Raw genomic sequence first — 18399 nt, 5'->3', positions numbered from 1 at the left:
AGCTGGGCCAAAGCTAACACAACATGGAGAAATGTAAGGTACTGCACTTAGGGTGGAAAAATGAAATGCACAGATATACGATGGGGGACACTTGGCCGAATGAAACTATGTGTGAAAGGGATCTACGAGTCCAGGTGGACCAATTTTAGGCTGCATCAATAAAAGTATAGTGTCTAGCTTAAGAGAAGTAATAGTACGACTATATTCTGCTTTGGTCAGGCCCCACCTGGAATATTGTGTCCAGTTCTGGGCGCCACAATTCAGAAAGGATGTTGAGAAACTGGAGCGTGTCCAAAGGAGGGCGACTAAAATGGTGAAGGGTTTGGAAACCATGTCCTATGAGGAATGACATAGGGAGCTGGGGATATTTAGCCTGGAGAAAATAAGGTTAAGAAGTGATATGATAGCCCTGTTTAAATATTTGAGGGGATGTCATATTGAGGAGGGAGCAAGCTTGTTTTCTGCTGCTCCAGAGAACAGGAGAAGAGATTTCACCTCAACATTAGGGGAACTTTCTGACAGTAAGGGCTGTTCAACAGTGGAACAAACTCCCTCGGAGTGTAGTAGAGTCTCCTTCCTTGGAGGTCTTTAAGCAGAGGCTGGTTGGCCATCTGTCAGGGATGCTTTGATTGAGAGTTCCTTCATGGCAGGGGGTTGGACTGGATGGCCCTTGTGGTCTCTTCCAACTCTATGATTCTATCTTGTCAGGCCACCAACTTTGCCCTTTCAATTTTCACCCTAAATATATGGAACCACCAGTGGAAATGATCATGACATAAAATGGCCTCTAACTGAATATAGTGCTTGTATTTGGATATTGTAGAAATCTGGTGAATAAATCAAGACTGAGTCCAGTAAGAATCTACAAAACAGATGGTTTGTATGTCTCTCTCCTGTATATTTGGGGGGAGCAATGGGAGGGGATGAGATTTAATCAGAGAATCATCCCAGCTGTGTTTATAGTTACCCTTAAACTGTTTGAAAGTGATGTTTGTATTATACAGTACTACGTGTGCATGAGTCCTGGCATTTAAAGAAGGATAGAGGCAGGATTTTGAAGTCGCCACCATCTTAGTGAAAACATACAAAGCTCCAGACTGCTCTGTTTGTACAATTTGGCTCCAGGCTCATCCAGTCTGTGTGCATGTCCAGCAACAATCACCTACTGCAGATTTCTGGGACTCAGTCATATTGAGCTTTTCTAAATGTCTGGATCTAACCCATGAAGATGTGCCAGGGTTTTTAACCATCGCACCACTAATATAAGAGGAAACTGTTGTTGCTGTTTTTATTAGCAGAAACTGCCATGTTTGAAGGCATGGTCTACAGTATAAAAGCTGTTACAAAACACAGCATGGGCCAGATGAAAGTTATGCAACTATATACCATCCTGAAGGCTGTTCTTCCACCAGAGTCCTCAGAACTCTTAATAATTTAGGTGCAACCTGTGTAAGCGATCACTGCTGAGAAACAAACATCAACAGGAGAAACTTTTTTCATTCATCTCCTCCAAGATCCTGCTTTAGCTACCTCAGTACAAGCCACTCCAGTTGCTGTTGTAGCTATCAACAAAATCGAGTGGTTTTGTTGTATTTTAAAAGACGTGAAGGTACTGCTTTTGTTGGTGTGTGCATCACCCTTTGCCTTACTTTCTGCCCCTTTATCCACTGTTGCTGGCTTTTATTATTTGTAGTGTGCCTTCAAGTCATTTCTGACTTATGGAGCCCCTATAAGGGATTTTCTTGGCAAAATTTGTTCAAAGGTTTGCCATTGCCTTTCTCTGCGGCTGTGACTTGGCCAAGGTCACCCAATAGGTTTCCACAGCTGAGCGAGAATTGAACATGGGTCTCCAGTCATAGTCCAACGCTCAAACCGTTACACCATGCTGGCTCTCGCTATTGCTGGCTACCAGCTCTTAAACATAATGGATAGGCCTAGCCTGCTATATTCCCCCAGAGCAAGAGATACCTGATCTCTTTTCAGTTCTAGGCACTCTGGTGAGCTGTTGTGATGATGTCTTATCTCATTTCCTTTATGAAAGAGAAGTCCAGGTGAGGGCCAAGGCTGTGCACAGAATGTCAAGTGGAAGCCTAAAGTGGTAGGCCAGGCATCATTTTTAATTACCCCATTTCAGTCAATCCAGGTATTATACATTGATAAGACTATTACTTCTTAGAATTCAAAGCTGTACAGCATCTGTGTTTCTAGCTGCTGCATCACTTCAAACCTACATCAAAAACATAAGGCTTTTTAATGGGAAAAATATGCCAAAATCATTGGATCATCAGTTTTGTAGTTAAGTACCCTTGTCTGTCAAGCAGTTTGATTGGGGCTGCCTTTATGTTTATTTTTTTTATCCCTTCTCCCATCAAAAATGAAGCAAAATACTAGAAGAAAAAACCCTAGCACTCTGTTAACTCACAAGCATATTGCTACTTACCAGTTTATTTACCTAGCATCCTTTAGCACAGAGGTTCTTCAATGAGAGTCGCTCAAGGGGGGGCACAAGACTTGGAGGCCCTGATCCCTCCTCCTATTCCCAAACTTTTTTGTGTCAAATTTACACATTTGTGTTCAATACTGAATGTATTTAAATAAATGTTATAATTCGAACAATGTTACTTCCTTATAAAACATTAAAACATATTTTTATTCATATACTATACTGAGTGGGAGTGGGCACAATCTCTGTATGTAGATGTAATAGGAGTCACAAGGGTAAAAAAGTTTGAGAACCACCGCTTTAGCAGTTTTAATATATTTTTCCTAGGTGGTTTTATTTGATGTCAAAGAAACCGAAGTTTTCGTTCAAGGGAAAGCGTCTTCAAAGGTTAGTATACTTTTGTATCTTGATCGTATTTAGTGGCTGTATTTGTTTCATGCCTTTTAAAAAATGTTACATGTTATGTGTGCCAGGGCTATTTGTATGCCTAAAACGTTATTCTAGTATTTGCATATAGTCTCCACCCTCCCCATACTTGGGGGATCTGTCCCGGATGCCACTGCTCCCTCTGTGTATGGAGAAAAGACTGTATGCTCAAGCCCCATAGAAAATAACAGGGTTCACGCTTGCAGCAGTGCACAGGGCGCGAGTATGCACCCCATTATTTCTGCCAGGGCTTGCCTTCCATGTAAGCTCAAAGCCATGGCAGGCAAGCCTGCCTATAAGGAGGGCCGACTGTACACTGAATAACATGATTCCATGCGATCAGTTCAGGGCTGGTGCCTTTTCAAATCCCTGTTCTTGCTATTGTCAGGTTTTGTTCCGATGCCCTTATACAGACATTTCCTGCGTAGGACGGCGTCTAGAAAACAACAATCTATTTGCCTTCTGCTGTGTGTAAGTTCATGTGCATGTGTTATGTGTCATAATAATTTTAAGTAGCAGCACACTACACATGTGAGCTGCTCCTCCCCGCCCTACAATTCAGTGCTTGTTCTGCCAACAACTTAAAAAACCCTACAAAAGGCTTTTAAAAGCCAAACATAATAGGTTCTTAAAAACGGGCACTATTCTATGTCTATACCCAATTTGTGATAAAGCCCTCTACACTTTAGAAGATAGCCTGGGAAGTACTAATGTAAAGTATCTGATGTGGGGGAACATTGTAGCTAATAACCATTTGTGACCATTGGCTGGTTTTTTGCTTTCCTGGGGAGTGGTAGTTGATGCCCTGTGGGCTGGCGTCAGTCCATAAACTACCACCTCAAAAAGCACTGCTCTATGGTTCCCACTTATGTGAGGAAACAAACCTTGGACCAGCCATCTTTGGGAACTCAAAAAGGATGCTAAGATTACTTCAGCTTTTTAATAATTGTAACAGCATTTGTGTTGCTCATTTTACTTATTTCACATCCTATCTTTCTCACAGTATGGGACCTGTCTTACTAATAACAGGGCAGAATGAACCCAGAACTGAGATCTGTTCTTTAATATAGGGTTTCACCAGAATCACCAGAGCACAGCACCTTTGACTGTCTTGTGTTTGAATCAAATTCTGAAGAAGAAAGTGAGGAAATCATCAGAAGAATTGGTAAGGAGATATGTGCTTTAAGTATACATTAAATAGTAATAAGGCCATTATATCTGATTAAGTAGATCTTTTCAATTTCACATTCAGAATAATTTAGTATGAAAAAAAATCTGTATAGCAAATATATGGAGAAAGAAGTCATTCTATTTTATGTACTAGGTTTGTTTCTTTGCGACTGCACTGTATCATTTTAAATTCAATTTAAAAAATTAAAAAGGAAAAAAAAAACCATACTGAAGGTATGAAGCCTCCAAGTAGTATTTCATAATGTAATTTGGCAAAACTTAAGAGACACTGGTGACGCAGTGGTTAAATGCCTGTACTGCAGCCACTCACTCAAAGCCATAAGGTTGCAAGTTCAATACCAGCAAAAGGGCTCAATCGCTAAAAGGAGTACCCAGATTGTTGGGGGCAATTAGCTTACAGTTCTAAACTGCATAGACACTTAGTTCAGTATGAAGCGGTATATAAAGGAAGCTGTTTTGTTTTGAAAGTTTTCAGTGGTTTTTTCCAACATTCGTCAAACAAGTCTTTTGGAGATTCAGGTTAAATGTTCATATTCTCAACATTATTATCCAAAATATACTTTTATTACATCACAACTAAAACAGTAAATACTGCCTAGTTGAAAATGTAGGTGGAAAAAAGCTGTAATGACTTATTTGTTTCCATAGCTGCTGGATTTAAACACACAGAATGGTTTGTCTAAAGAGACACGCTGGTCTAGTGCTGGGTTTCTGCCAATAAACTCCTTTTGCAACTCCACTGGCCTGCAAGGATCCAATTTCAGTCAGCAATCCCTTGGCAGGTCAGCTCCTGGATTAAAGCAACACTGGGAATGCATTAGGATTCTGCACTGGAAACACTATTTTTGGATACATCTCCTACTGGACTCAGATTTTTTACTGCCCCTTTTTTATGTTCGCACTGACACTTTCAAAATTTGGAATAAAATTAAGCTCAAATCATGGATTTACATACTATTTTGTATTAACCAAAGTTTCTACAATGAAAATGATACATGTTCAGTGTAAATGAGTAAAGCCATTAAACAATTTGCCACATAACAAAACTATTCTATTTCTCAATATGTACTCTGACTAAACTTTCCATTAGCTCCAGCTATAGCAGCCTCCACAAGCCAGTGGATCTGAAGTACTCTTACAAAACTCCCACTGATTCAATGGATGTGTTCACTGGAAGTAGCCAACTGATTTAGGCCAGCCACAAGTCAGACCTATCCACAATAAACAACAACATTTCACCCATTGCAAGGAGCTCTTATCAGTAAGCTAAGTACAGAAGCCTCTGCTCAGATTTAAGAGAGTTGCCTTTAATTCTAAAATGCCTCAAGATTTGTTAGTATACATGCGATGATTCTTCAAGGACAAGAACACAATAGCTAGACATGCTGTCTCTTTAAAAGAGGAAGTTTACTTTATGAAGCCTACTTTTAAAAGACAGCCGCATGGATTTGTTTGAAAAAAGCAGTAATTGTTCTAGGCTTAAAATTTTCAGTGGGTGCTTATGCCATCTAATCAGGTGTAATAGTAGCCAAAAACAGTAGTAGCATTGCTCAATTCTAACTTTGTTCTTCAAATTACTTTCATATTCACAAATGTTCAGTTACACAATTACTGCTACTGAGACTGTATACAAAGGAGGAGGGAGCAAGCTTACTTGATTCAAGAATATAAAAGATGGCAATACTACTTTTTCCCACATCAATGACAAGACACCTTGTGTGAATGTAAAACATTTAATTTAAAAATGTTGACACTACAATATATAAAATAGCTATTATAAATGCACATAGTGTATTCTATAGCTGCCAGGTTTACGATTTTAGGAAACTGTAAGTTACACTGTGGTTAAGACTTGTAGTTTTACCCTTCTGAAAGTCCATTCTATCACAGTGGTGTATGGTCAGACTTAACAGCCCCAATTGTTAAACACTTGGATCAAGTTATAACCAGTTTTATTGCAAAAGGACCCTGTACACATTTATATCAATTCTAGTACCTTACAATTTTAGCTACCCAACAAGTCATTAACATACAGAAACATGCATGGAAAGCAAGAAAGATCACCCATCCCTTCTGCATATTAGCAACTTGTCACTGTTGAGCAACAAGGCTCACATCACTGAGTTTTATGTGAACAGTCACTTTTAGCATTCATCCTGAGTGAAAGATGGAATGACTTAAGTACAAATGTAACATATTATAAACAATTTCATACAAAAAAAAAGTCACGAATCGAAACCAAAGTATTTTACAGAATTTACTACAAAACACCATAAAAACTGCCTCCGCTCAAGCCCTCTCCCCCCGTATCCTACGAGCCAACTGGATATCTTTGGGCATGATGGTGACTCTCTTGGCATGGATGGCACACAGATTTGTGTCTTCAAAGAGGCCCACCAGATATGCTTCACTGGCCTCCTGTTTCAAGAGAGGACAAAGATAGACACAGTTAGAAGCCACAAATAGACTTGGCACTTGTAATTTCTTCTTCCTGTGTATTCAACGCATACGTTGCCATTAGGGCTCTCAAACACCACCGTACCTGCAGGGCACCGATCGCTGCACTCTGGAACCTCAAGTCCGTCTTAAAATCCTGGGCAATCTCCCTTACCAGCCTCTGGAAGGGAAGCTTGCGGATCAAAAGCTCAGTGGACTTTTGATAACGCCGAATCTCACGCAGCGCTACAGTACCAGGCCTAAAAAAAGAAAAGAATAAAATACACAAATCCATTAAAGAACATAAAGCCACAGCACCCAATCCAGCAATTGCTGGTGATGTCTAAATGCCGTCTCTCATAGCCTGAGGTATTTACAAAACAGGATAATCAGGTGGAGAAGTCTAACCGGTTCATCACAAGAAACCTTCAAGACACCAACATATATAAAAGGTAGTGATTATGCAAAAATGACGCTCACATAAAGCCAGCTTCGTTTAAAACAAAAACAAAGCATGGTTCCCCCTTTCCAAAACCCATCAGAGACCCTTGTGGCATCCACTTCTTTTTGAATGAGAACAATATATATGTATGTATGTATGTATGTAATTAATACACACACACACACACACATATATTCCAGTTACCTGTAACGATGAGGTTTCTTGACTCCTCCAGTAGAGGGAGCACTCTTCCTGGCTGCTTTGGTGGCCAGCTGTTTACGTGGAGCTTTGCCTCCGGTGGACTTGCGGGCGGTCTGCTTGGTACGAGCCATTTCCCCTCAAGGTCCCTCCTCCTCCTCCTACGAAGGAAACCAGTGATGATGCAGCAGCCTAAGCCAGCGCTTGCCCAGCAGCGCCTCCCTCCCCCTTCCCTAACCAGAGGCGCTGCGGGGAAGGAGCCTTCCCCTATCTGCTTGCCCTATAACCCTTCCCCCTCCATCCTCCTCCTAAGACCCCCGGGACGAATGAACCTGAGAGGAGGATTAAGCGCGGCGGCAGATGTCGGCGGGCGAGCGGCCCCCTCCGCGCAGGCGCGCTGCCAAAGGGGGCCGCCGTCGCCCGAGTCATGCCAGGCCGCCCACGCGCGGGGACGGAGCCGAACCCGCCGCCATTATCCCTCCCCCGTAACTGGCGATCCCCCCGGAACAAAGAGGCCTTCGCCTTCTCCCGCCCCGCCTCGAAACCCTCCCTACCCACCATCCCTAATCTCAAATAGCACCCTCCCGCCCCGACTCCAAACTCACCACCCGCTTAGAAATTTGGAACCTCTTCTCCTCTCTCCACGTCCTGCTCCTTCCCGACGCTCCCGCAACTGCCCCCTCTCGGCCTCCGGGACGCTGCATTTATAGCGGGAGGGGACCCGCGGCGTCATGACGTCACAATACAGAAACGCGGCGCGCGGCGCCATTGGCCCCCGCCTCCGCCGGCGCCGTGACGCCAACCGACACAAAGGCCGTTTTCCCGGATCTCGCTCGCCATTGGCGGAAACCTCGACAGCCGATTGGTGGTTAAGCCGGCAAGGCGATTGGCTGCCGTGAGCCGGAGACGGCCAATGGGGGACGAGGCTCCCAGCTCCTGCCTCTGATTGGGCGACGGAGAACATAGTTTGGATCCTGCTTTTTGTCGCAAAGCTCCACAATGGGAAGTCAATGGGAAAAGAAAAGGAGCCCGTCTTGAGTGTCCCCGAGTCAATGGAGAGAGAGAGAGCAGCAGAGAGTTCCAAACGGGGGGAAGCGGGGAAGGCTAGCAAGGCTGGCGGGAAGGGCCTCGGGGGCAGCAGCCACACACCCAGGGGCCACGTCTGTATGGGTTGCATATTTGGCAGCCCATGATGATTTATTAGGCTGCAGTATTGCACACACAGAAACAAGGCGATTTCCCCATTTAGAACAGCAGCAGCAAAACTATAGCATATTCTCAGGCTGGCCAACTCATTCCCCGCCAGTCAGAGCAACACACAAGTAATGTTGAGTTGGGGCCCCTGTGACTTTAGTCCTTACAAGTTTATTTCTAGGATCAAATACCCGTATTTAGCAGCAATACAAGCGTCGCAGGTTATAATTTAGAAAGCTTATTTTTTTTTAATGAAAAGTATACCTTCTACAAATGTAAATACTCTGAATTTCATCTTTATTGTAGAGACTAATTTGAGGACGAGGGACTCATGCTGTGGCCTGGTGTAAAACACACTGACGTGCCTTCAAGTTGCTTATCAGCGTATTTCAGAGAGGGAGTTTAGGCCAATTCCTTCCTCCAAAACGTACCTTCCATCACCTGGTATTCCTTGGTGGTCTCCCATTCAAGAACAAACCAGGACTGAGCCTGCTTAGTGTCCAAGCACATACAGGATTGGATGCATTTATGTGGTATTTAGGCCACCGGGAACTGCTTTCACCGAAATGCGGCTCTTTTTGTGTACACGCCTGTCATGTATGAACTGCAGCTTAAGTTAGGGAAAAAATCAATTTCAAATACACTTGTTCTTGTTACTATATTTCACAATTTGTTACATTATTCTTGTTTTTTTTTAATATCTCTGTTGCTTTACAAAGTAACAGAAACAAAGAAGTCAGGTTGTATCCATTTGTATCCTCTGAAGATGCCAGGCACAGCTGCTGGCGAAACGTCAGGAATAAGCTCTTCCAGAACACGGCCACATAGCCCAAAAGAACCACAAAAGGCTATAAGCCAGGTTGTGTTGCTAGGCGCTAGTTCACAGCTGGTAAAGCAATCACAAAACCTTTATTCCCTTGAACACTTTTATTAAGGATTAATCTGTCAAAAAAACAAATAAATCATTCCCCACATTTTCCATTGAGTTCAAATTGAGGCTTGGAAAAATGGAGTATATACTATGGACCTTACAAAGTCCTAGTCCCATTGGCCCATAGGATTGGAATCACACATTGATTAAGGCTGTACTAAACACACTGTGTGCAGAGTGATGAAAAACAATTACATTATAAAAGTGGTGTGAAGAGATGTGAGCAAGTGACACTCATTGGAGGCATTATTTTTTTTACTAGATGGCATCTCAGTTTAAAACAATTGTGTATTCTTTGGGCTGTGGTCCTATAACCCAGGGATTAGAATCATATGGTCCTTAAAATACGTTGCTGGACTGCAATCCCAGCAGTCCTTGCTAAGGATAGTGATAAGGAATTCTGGAAGCCCCTGTTCAGCATCTAGAGCACCACATAGTTTCAACCTAAGCCATATCCATTGAGGTACATGGAAGTGTACCCCTCAACCCAACAGGACTTTTAGGTTTGTGTGTATATACACATATGTGATCATACTCCTAGAGACCTCAGCTTCACAGAATAGACACAGTTCCTCTGCCATGTGCATTAAAAAAAGTTTCTCCCTACTCTAGTATGCAATAAATTTCACAACCCATAGGGTACTTTTGTTTCATAATTATTGTTAACCACCCTGAAGCCAGCCTCAACTCATGGCAATCCCTAGCATGAGACATGTCCAAGACCCCTTGTCCACCATCAATCATTATGATCTACTAAATATACTAAATGTTCTGCTCAGTCCCCTGGCCTCTCTGACAGAGTCCAGCCATCTGGCGTATGGTCACCCTCTCCTGCTGCTCCCCTCTGCCTCTCCTAGCACTGTTGTCCTTTCTAACATTTCATGCCTTCTCATGATATGGCCAAAGCACGGTGGCTTAAATTTAGCCCTCTTGGCTTCCAGGGAGAGTTTGGGCTTGATCTGTTCAAGGAACCACTCATTTGTCTTCTTTGCCATCCACGGTATCCTCAGCACTCCTCTCAAGTACCTCCTCTCAAATGAGTTGATTTTCTTTTTATCCAGTTTCTTCACTGTGTAGCTCTCACATTGGTACGTGGTGATGGGGAATATGATGGCTTGGATGATACTCACTTAAGTGTTCAGAGATACATTTTTACATTTTAGGATCTTGTCAAGTTCTTTCATTACTGCCCTTTCCAATCCTAGTCTTTGTCTAATTTCTTGACTGCAGTCTCTGTTCTGATCAATGTCGGATTCCAGGTATGGGAACTCTTTGACTATTTTGATTTTCTCATTATCTAAAATGAATTCTTGTAGATCTTCTGTGGTCATTTTTGTTTTCTTAATGTTCAGTTCATAGCACTTTCCTCCTTGACCTTCTTTAGTAATTGCTCCAAGTCTTTGTTAGTTTCTGCTGGTAGTACTGTGTTGTCTGCATATCTTAGGCTGTTAATGTTCCTTCCTCCGATCTTAATTTTTCCTTCCTCTGACTCTAACCCTGTCCCTTTTTACAATATTTTCTGTCCACTTCTACTGTATATTATATACCTTTATGCATTATTCATATACTATGCGTTTGATCATTGTTGTATAATGCTTTAAATTTTCAGATAAGCAGTTTGTAATTTGTAAAAATTAAGTAAATGAACAATGGGAGTCCTTCTCATCTATAATTATAATGTAGTTCAACCAATCTGAGTTCTTCATAGCATAGGCAGATTAGTTCAACTGAATTGAATGGAAGCACCGAAGGGGACATGGACTAAGAAATGGAACAATTGTGACATGAAGGTTAAAACAGGGAAGAGGTGGGGATTTCATCTGATAACTTTACTTTCTACTTTCCCTCACTAATCATATATATATATATATATATACAAAATAACATCCCACTAACATCAAACTATGATCTTATTGATAAAAGCATGAGACTGAATTTATGGTGCTCAGTGCTAACTAGTAGCTGCCCTATGCACCCTTCATCACTGCTGCTTCAGTGGGGCAAAGAGTAGTCCTTACGAAGGAGGGTTAAGGCTGGAGAAGAGATAGTCAAATCACTTCTTGGTATCCTACTAGGATAACAGAACCTGGTTCATAACACTATGGTACAGCTTTGCTCTGTTCCACATAATTTGAGGGGAGCTACTATGTCACAAGTGTCTGATTGCTATACAAATACAATGGGGGACAGGTTTGAACTATATCTCTGGCTGGAACCAGTCCCAAACAGGACATTACAACTGTGTCATTCATGCTCCCTCATAGTCTTCAGAAATTAAAGATAAGCCATGATTATAAGACTATCCTAACAAAGCCGTGAAACTAAATCATTGAACTTGAGAGGGGAGGGGAAGGACCTGTCTTCAGACTTCCTAAAGGTGGTCAGAGGCCTTTTTCACATGTTACACACCAGTCCAATTATAAATGAAGTTTAAATAGCAATAAGACAAACTTTCAGTTGGGTGTATTTTTCTAAATATAGACAGTAAAGTGTCAAGTACAGGTTGAGTATCTCTTTATCAGAAAGGCCTGGGACCAGAAGCGTTTCAGATTCTGGAATGTTTGAATTTTGAAATATTTGCACATACATAACAAGATATCTTGGAGATGGAACCCAAGCCTAAACACAAAAGTCATTTGTTTCATATGTTTCTTAAATTTCTGCAGCCAGCCTGTTGAATATTCAGATCCCTCAGTTTTCGGTTCATCGTAATAGGTCTTTGTTTCATCATCAGCATACCTTTAAGTGGTGTGTGTTCACTGTGCTGCTGATGGATCCACTCCCAATACAGGATTGAGATCTTTTAGCTCTATGCAATGTTTTTCAATTTTTCATCATCTTCTGTTCATCAATTTCAGCTTCTGAACTTCAACAGTTTATCCTTCTGTTTCTTCAGGGCATGTACGGCAGTCATTCCAACACCATGCTTTTCTGTAAGACATTTCATTTACACAGCTGGACAGCTTTTCCAAAAGCTTGACTTTCTGTCCTACAGTTGATCATAAATGCTTTCTGTCTTTACCACTGTTACCCATCGGAGTATCTGCAGGCCTTTTTGACATTTCTGACAATATCTTTACACCACATATTTGTGGGTTTTTCGGGCTATGTGGTCATGTTCTAGAAGAGTTTATTCCTGATGTTTCACTAGCATCTGTGGCTGGCATCTTCTTCTCTGAAAAACCCACAAAAAACTATGGATGCCAGCCATGAAAGCCTTCGATTTCACATCCTTACACCACATTTTCAACAATATTAAATGTTGGATTTAGTGAACTGTGGACTGAAAATGTAGTAATATCAAAAGAAACAACAAAACAACAACAACAACAACAACAAAATTCAGATCTAGTACAACCACCTTGAGAAGCAATCCCAGGGCAGGAGCGCAAGTGGTCTCAAGCCCCAGTGGTACTTTCTTCAGGCTCCTCTGCTTTTGAGGAACCTGCCAGCCATCCTCTTCTGCCTTGTGAATGAACATGCCAGAGCACCCCAGCCCAGGCAGAAGGCGGAGGTTGCTGCTCTATGCCATTTTTATATATAAGGACTTCCACATCTGCAATCCCTCACATGAGGCCAGGTGTGGAATTTTCCACTTGTTGGTCCTCAAAAAGTTTTATATTCTGAGTTTGGGATGCTCAACCTGTGCTATAATGTTTGAGTAAAATATTTCATTTTGATGCATCTATTATACCCCACTGAATATAGTGGCTTGTGGTTTATAGCGGTTTAAGTTGAGGCGAGAAGTGGGCTGTGTAGAAACCAGCATTAACAGGTTCATTTTTATACATACAGCTGCTTTAAGCATACTACCAATTTATGAATTACTATGGTGTCTCGAACATGATGTACGTGTAGGTTTATCAGGTATTTCATTAAAAATGGCTATACTATACTGTCAAGATACTATTGCTAAGGTTTCCAGAGGGGTAGGTATGCAAGATAGTTTTGGCAAGAGGACAAAGTCTTGTAACCTCAAAGACTAACATAATCATTGTAACACAGAATTCTGTGAACTAGACTCAGAGTTGGAAGGGACCTCAAGTACTGTCAAGTCCAACCTCATCCTGCCATGCAGGAATATACAGTCAAAGGACTAGAGACCTCTTTGTGAGGTGTATCTGATAAAGTGGATTCTAAACCAGGAAAGCTCATGCCAGAAGAGGCCATAAGACTTCTCCTGTAGGGATGAGACGCTTCTGTACATATGTGACATGGGGGCTTGACAGACCACCCTGAAAGGGTGGGCTGGAGGCGCCCGTTTTTGTTGCTGAGGGTTGCCGCAGCAGCCAAACCGTGCAGGGGCCGTCATCACCAAAAAGAACTTGCTAAAAGTGGGTTCGTTTTGGTTCCCACAGCAGATGCCACAAGTGTGTCATTGGTGCACTGTCACACCTTGCCAACGCTTGCATTGCGCTTGCATCATGGCAGCCCCTGTGTGGACGGGAGGCAGCCGTGATGGTGCTGCCGCCACGCAGTAGGGCTCAGGAGCGTGTGGATACTCCGCACTCCTGAGCCCTAATCTTGGCCTCAAGTTTGTCAAACTGGCACTCTGTAACAGGCCACAGTTTCCAACACAAGATAGTAGCATTTATTCAGGTGCCTCTCAGCAGCTGCAAACAAGAGTTCATCACCAAGCTCCAAAAAACATGGAAACGTTGGAGGAGTGGGATTCTGTTTAACAAGGGCTGCGCCCAGATTTCAGAGATAATCCAGTTTGACACCACACCACTTTGGGTGCATCCACACTTCAGAAATAATCTGGTTCGACACCACTTAAACTGCCATGGATCAGCGCTATGGAATTCTGGGAACAGAGAAGGCCAATTGTCTGACAAAACTATAGTTCCCAGGATTCCATAGCCTTGAGTCACACAAAGCGTTAAAGCGGTGCCAAACCGGATTACTTCTCCAGTGTGGCTGCAGCCTTAGGGCAACCCACGAAGGAGTTCCACTGTCCACCAAACCCGCTCCCATTCACCCCTCCTCCTGCACTAGTCTGGCAACATCCGGGGCTGCCAGCGCAGGGTCTCCCTGGGACTTGTAGTTCCGCGGGCCGGAAGCCCCTGAGAAGAAAATGGGGCCTTTCCGCCGCCACGGGGACTACAAGCCCCAGCATGCTTTGCGTAACCCGGGGCGGTAATGGCGGCGGCGGCGCCTGCGCATTGCGCTCTCCGTGCGGACCGCGCAGAGTGAATAATAAAAGCCTCTCCTCCTCGGCGGCGGGAGCGGGCGGAGGAGGAGGAGGAGGAAGAGAGAGAGAGAGAGGGAGGAAGGAAGGCAGGAGCATGTCGAAGGGCCCAGTGACGGCGGGGCCTCCTGCGACCGGGCCGGTGGCGCCCGCCGCTAGCGCGCTCCAGGCGCAGCCGGAGAAGCCGCAGCACTACACGTACGTAGTAGCAATAACAACCGCCGATGCCGCCGCCGCCGCCGCCGCGCGCCACACACGCGCGTGACGTCAGCGTACGGCACGCGCGCCACGGATTCCAAACGAACCGGCTGGAACCGGCCGAGGCTGGCCTGGGCCGGTGGAATTTTGCCTGAGTGGGAGGGGGCGGGGCAGGAGCCGAACAACCCCCCCTCCACGAGCGCGCGCCCCGCCAACCGTCAGCCTCCCCCGCGCGCGCCTTTCCCCCCTCCCTCTCGACTGCGCACACGATAATACACACACATACACACACACACTATATATATATATATATATGTAAAGCCCATGATGCTTTGCGCCTTATGTACCCCCCCAAGGCTCCCCCTCTCTCTCTGGAACCATGGTTGATATAATAATAATGATAATCTTATCCCGCCTGTGGCGGCTTACAACAGTGGTGGTAAAAATACCACATAAAATATATCGTGCACTATAAAAAAAAGACATCCCGTTATCCCCCTCCCTTCCTAAAAAACAACACACAATAATTTCCCTGTAACAATAATAAAATGCATTTAGGCCGTTATAACGGCCAGGGATGGGCATCTGCGAGTAGTGTGTGTGTGTGTGTGTCTTGTGGTGATGGGGAGGTTTGCCTGTCCCTCTCATGGCCCCCTCAGTCTTCCCCTCACACTGTCTGGTCCCCTCGTCTTCCTCCTCTTTTATTATTACCAAGTAGGGTGGCTTTGTTGTCTCTGTGTGGGGAAAAACAACAACAACAACGAGTAATGTATTTATATATTTATTTGTTTTCAAAGGTGGCCAGAGAGGTTCCTGCTCACTGCCAAGGAAAGGAGGAGGTTCAACAAAAACTAGAATTAAAAAATTCTCATTAAAAATTATTATTCTTTAAAAACAATTAAAAAGCTACAATCACTGGTATCAATACATACGCGCATGCCTCCCTGCCATGCTCAAAATGGAGGTCCTTTTTGGGATTCCTCCTGGGCAGGAGGAGGGTGAAATGTGGGACATGTGCTGGGAAATTAGGATGTTCGCCCTGTGTTTAAGAAAAATGTAGGACATGACCGAATAAAAGCTAAAAAAAACTAATATACAGTAAATCTAAGTTCATGCTTCTTTGTGAGACTCAAAATGGAAAACCTTTTGGGGATTGCTCCTGAACAGAAGGAGGCTGAAATGTGGGCCATGTGCTGGGAAGGGAGGCCCTCTGGTCACTCTTGAGTGTTATGGCTTGTGGTGGAAATGAGTAGAGGTGTCTTACCTTTCCAACAGTTGTTTTAGGAATAAGGAGGGACTTGTTCCATCAAGGAAGTGTGTGCATGTGTTTTATCTGCCTTCAAGTTGTTCTTGACTTATGGTGACCTTAAATCATGGGGTTTTCTTGGCAAGATTTGTTCAGAGGAGGTTTGCCATTGTCTTCCCCCTGAGGTTGAGAGGTGACTTGGCCAAGGCTGCCCTGGGGGTTTCATGGATATGGTGGGAATCTAACTCTGGTCTTCAGAGGTGTAGTCCAACACTCAAACCACGAGGCCACACTGGCTCTTGCACTTTCAGGGAATGCTGGCTATTATATGCCAAAAAGTGCTTTTATTTTCTTTGCAAGCAGTTGTTCGGGCTAGGGAGTATCTCTTGGCCAGGGGTGACAATGTTTTCTATTGAATAGTATAGTTATGAAATATTGGATGCTGAGCCCCAAAGAATGTCAAGTGCAGTAATTCAGTATATTCATAAAATGATGCTTTTCAAGTAACTTATAAGAAGCGTTTGTGTCTTTCTGTCATATCGAAACAGTGCAGAATGTTTCTTCAGGTAACATGAAAATGAAGAGGCAGTTTCAGTTCTTAAGTAGACATTTGTGTTTTCTGATGCTCATGTGAGGAAAATAATGTTTAAAGGTTGGGTCAGAAATCCTGATAAATTTTCTTGGGATCTAATTGTGAGAGTAGCTGGCCCAGAGAATACAGTATCTAGCTATTTTAGATGTGATAGTAAATAGTTTTGTTGTTAATTGCCTTCGAGTCAATCTTGACTCATGGCAACTCTGGATGAGACATCTCCAAGACCCTCTGTCCTCCGCTGCTCTGCTTAATTCCTGCAACCCCAGACCTGTGACCTCCTGAATAGAGTCCATCCATCTAGCATGCAGCCTTCCTCTCTTCCTACTTCCCTCCACCTTTCCCAGTATTATTGTCTTTTCCAATCACTCCTTCCTTCTCATGATGTGTCCAAAGTATGACAGCCTCAGTTTGGTCATCTTACCTTTCCAGCTTGATCTGCTCTAGGACCCATTTGTTTGTCTTCTTGGCTGTCCATGGGATCCTCAGCACTCTTCCCCAGCACCACATCTCAAATGAATGGATTTTCTTCCTATCTTCTTTCTTAACTGTCCAGCTCTCACATCCATACATGGTAATAGGGAATACAGCCAACCCTCTGTTTTCCCAGGGGATCCGTTCCCCATGAATATGGAGATTCACATATATTTAAGCCCCATAGATTTGAATGCGGTGTGCCCCTGCGAGTCCACAGGGGTATGTGTGTGCACTGCAGAGGTGCCCCCATTGACAATAATGGAGGTTGCTTTCTTTATGTACAACAGTAAGCCTGCTTTTGCACTTTCTTCTTTGATCTTCCTTAGTAATTCCATATCTGGGAGGTTTTCTGCTAGTATTATGGTCTATGTATCTTAGATGGTTGATATTCCTTCCTCCTAGTTTCACTCCTCCTTCTTCTGTGACCAAGTCTGCTTTTCTTACAATATGTTCTACATATAAGTTGAACAGGTAGGGTGATAAGATACAGCCTTGTCTAACCCCTTTGCCAATTGGGTACCATTCAGTTTCTCCCTGTTCTGTTCTGAATACATATTCCTCATCAAGACTATAGGCAGTCCCATGTCTTTTAGCGCATTCTATAGGCTTTCATGATCTATGCAGGCAAAGGCTTTGCTGTAGTCTATAATACACATGCTGATTTTTTTTTGGGGGGGGGGAATTCCCTGGTGCGCTCCATTATTCATCGTGTGTTTGCAATGTGGTCCCTAGTGATTCTTCCTTTCCTGAACTCTAGTTGAACTTCTGGGATTTCTCTCTGCATGTATGGTTGGAGTCTATGTTGGAGAATTTTGAGCATGATTTTACTTGCTTGGGAGATCAGTGCTATGGTCCTATAGTTGGTGCAGTCTCTTGTGTCTCCCATTTTATGGATGGAGATGTATATTGATCGCTTCCAATCTTTTGGCCATCGTTTTGTTTTGTTTTCCATATCTGTTAACATATGTTGGTTAGCTCTAGAATTGACTCTGTCATTGTGGATTGCAGCAGTTCAATTGGAATATTGTCCGTTCCTGGTGATTTGTTTTTTGCTATTTCTCTTATTGCAGTTTCCACTTTGCTCTTTAGAATTTGGGATTCATTTTCATATGGCTCTTCGTTCCATGTGTTCTTCATTTTGTCATCTCTTGTATAATTCTTCTGTGTATTGGATTCAACTCTTTTTATTCCTTCCTGGTCTTGAATTTTGTTATTTTTTTATTGTCATAGAGTGTCCCAGTCCATGGCTTGAATTTTCCTTTGATTTCCCGGATCTTGTGAAATAGTTCTCTTGTTCTTCCCTTGTTGTTGTTGTATTCCTTTTCTCTGCATTGGTCATTGTAGTAGTGCTACAATGTAATATTACCAATTGTAATATGGTAATATTACCAGTTCTGTAGCATTGCATTGCTAGTGTAAATTAGCCTATGATGT

The 18399-nt window shown here is 43.2% G+C and overlaps 3 protein-coding genes across 23 annotated transcripts in view; 2 read left to right on the top strand and 1 right to left on the bottom strand.

Moving 5' to 3' along the window:
- Window positions 1–5101, top strand: part of LOC121921183 — a 32930-nt gene extending 27829 nt beyond the window's left edge. For 2 of the 16 annotated variants that reach the window (XR_006101872.1, XR_006101870.1), the window contains 3 exons: window positions 824–876; window positions 2771–2830; window positions 3940–4018. Coding sequence is in view for 10 of the 16 variants with exons in the window: in XM_042448876.1 (XP_042304810.1) it covers window positions 1984–2051; window positions 2771–2830; window positions 3258–3340; window positions 3940–4034; window positions 4709–4743 (341 nt within the window). In the remaining 6 variants the exon portion in view is untranslated. Of the gene's footprint in view, window positions 1–823; window positions 877–1983; window positions 2099–2770; window positions 2831–3257; window positions 3341–3872; window positions 4035–4708 lie in introns of those variants that run through there. The other 14 variants (XR_006101871.1, XR_006101869.1, XM_042448876.1 and 11 more) reach the window with 13 other exon arrangements.
- A 678-nt stretch (window positions 5102–5779) lies between these two features.
- LOC121921184 (histone H3.3A) lies at window positions 5780–7895 on the bottom strand. 2 transcript variants are annotated; one of them, XM_042448888.1, is made up of 4 exons: window positions 7742–7895; window positions 7143–7297; window positions 6603–6756; window positions 5780–6478 (listed from the first exon to the last, which is right to left on the bottom strand). In XM_042448888.1, exons 2-4 carry the CDS (start codon window positions 7268–7270, stop codon window positions 6350–6352), a joined length of 411 nt encoding a protein of 136 aa, XP_042304822.1. In that variant the 5' UTR covers window positions 7271–7297; window positions 7742–7895; the 3' UTR covers window positions 5780–6349. The 2 variants fall into 2 exon arrangements, with proteins under 2 accessions (XP_042304822.1, XP_042304823.1); XM_042448889.1 differs by having other exon boundaries at window positions 7143–7288; window positions 7742–7824.
- Window positions 7896–14340: 6445 nt separating this feature from the next.
- Window positions 14341–18399, top strand: part of UNK (unk zinc finger) — a 91245-nt gene continuing 87186 nt past the window's right edge. For 4 of the 5 annotated variants that reach the window (XM_042450158.1, XM_042450160.1, XM_042450156.1 and 1 more), the window contains exon 1: window positions 14341–14650. In XM_042450158.1, coding sequence (XP_042306092.1) covers window positions 14379–14650 — 272 coding nt within the window. In that variant the 5' untranslated portion in view covers window positions 14341–14378. The remainder of the gene's footprint in view (window positions 14651–18399) is intronic. The other variant, XM_042450155.1, reaches the window with a different exon arrangement.

This window comes from Sceloporus undulatus, chromosome 2 (genome assembly GCF_019175285.1).
Source record: "Sceloporus undulatus isolate JIND9_A2432 ecotype Alabama chromosome 2, SceUnd_v1.1, whole genome shotgun sequence".
NCBI lineage: Eukaryota > Metazoa > Chordata > Lepidosauria > Squamata > Phrynosomatidae > Sceloporus > Sceloporus undulatus.
The sequence above is the reverse complement of the archived record's forward strand: the minus strand, read 5'-3'. Positions and strand labels throughout refer to the sequence as shown.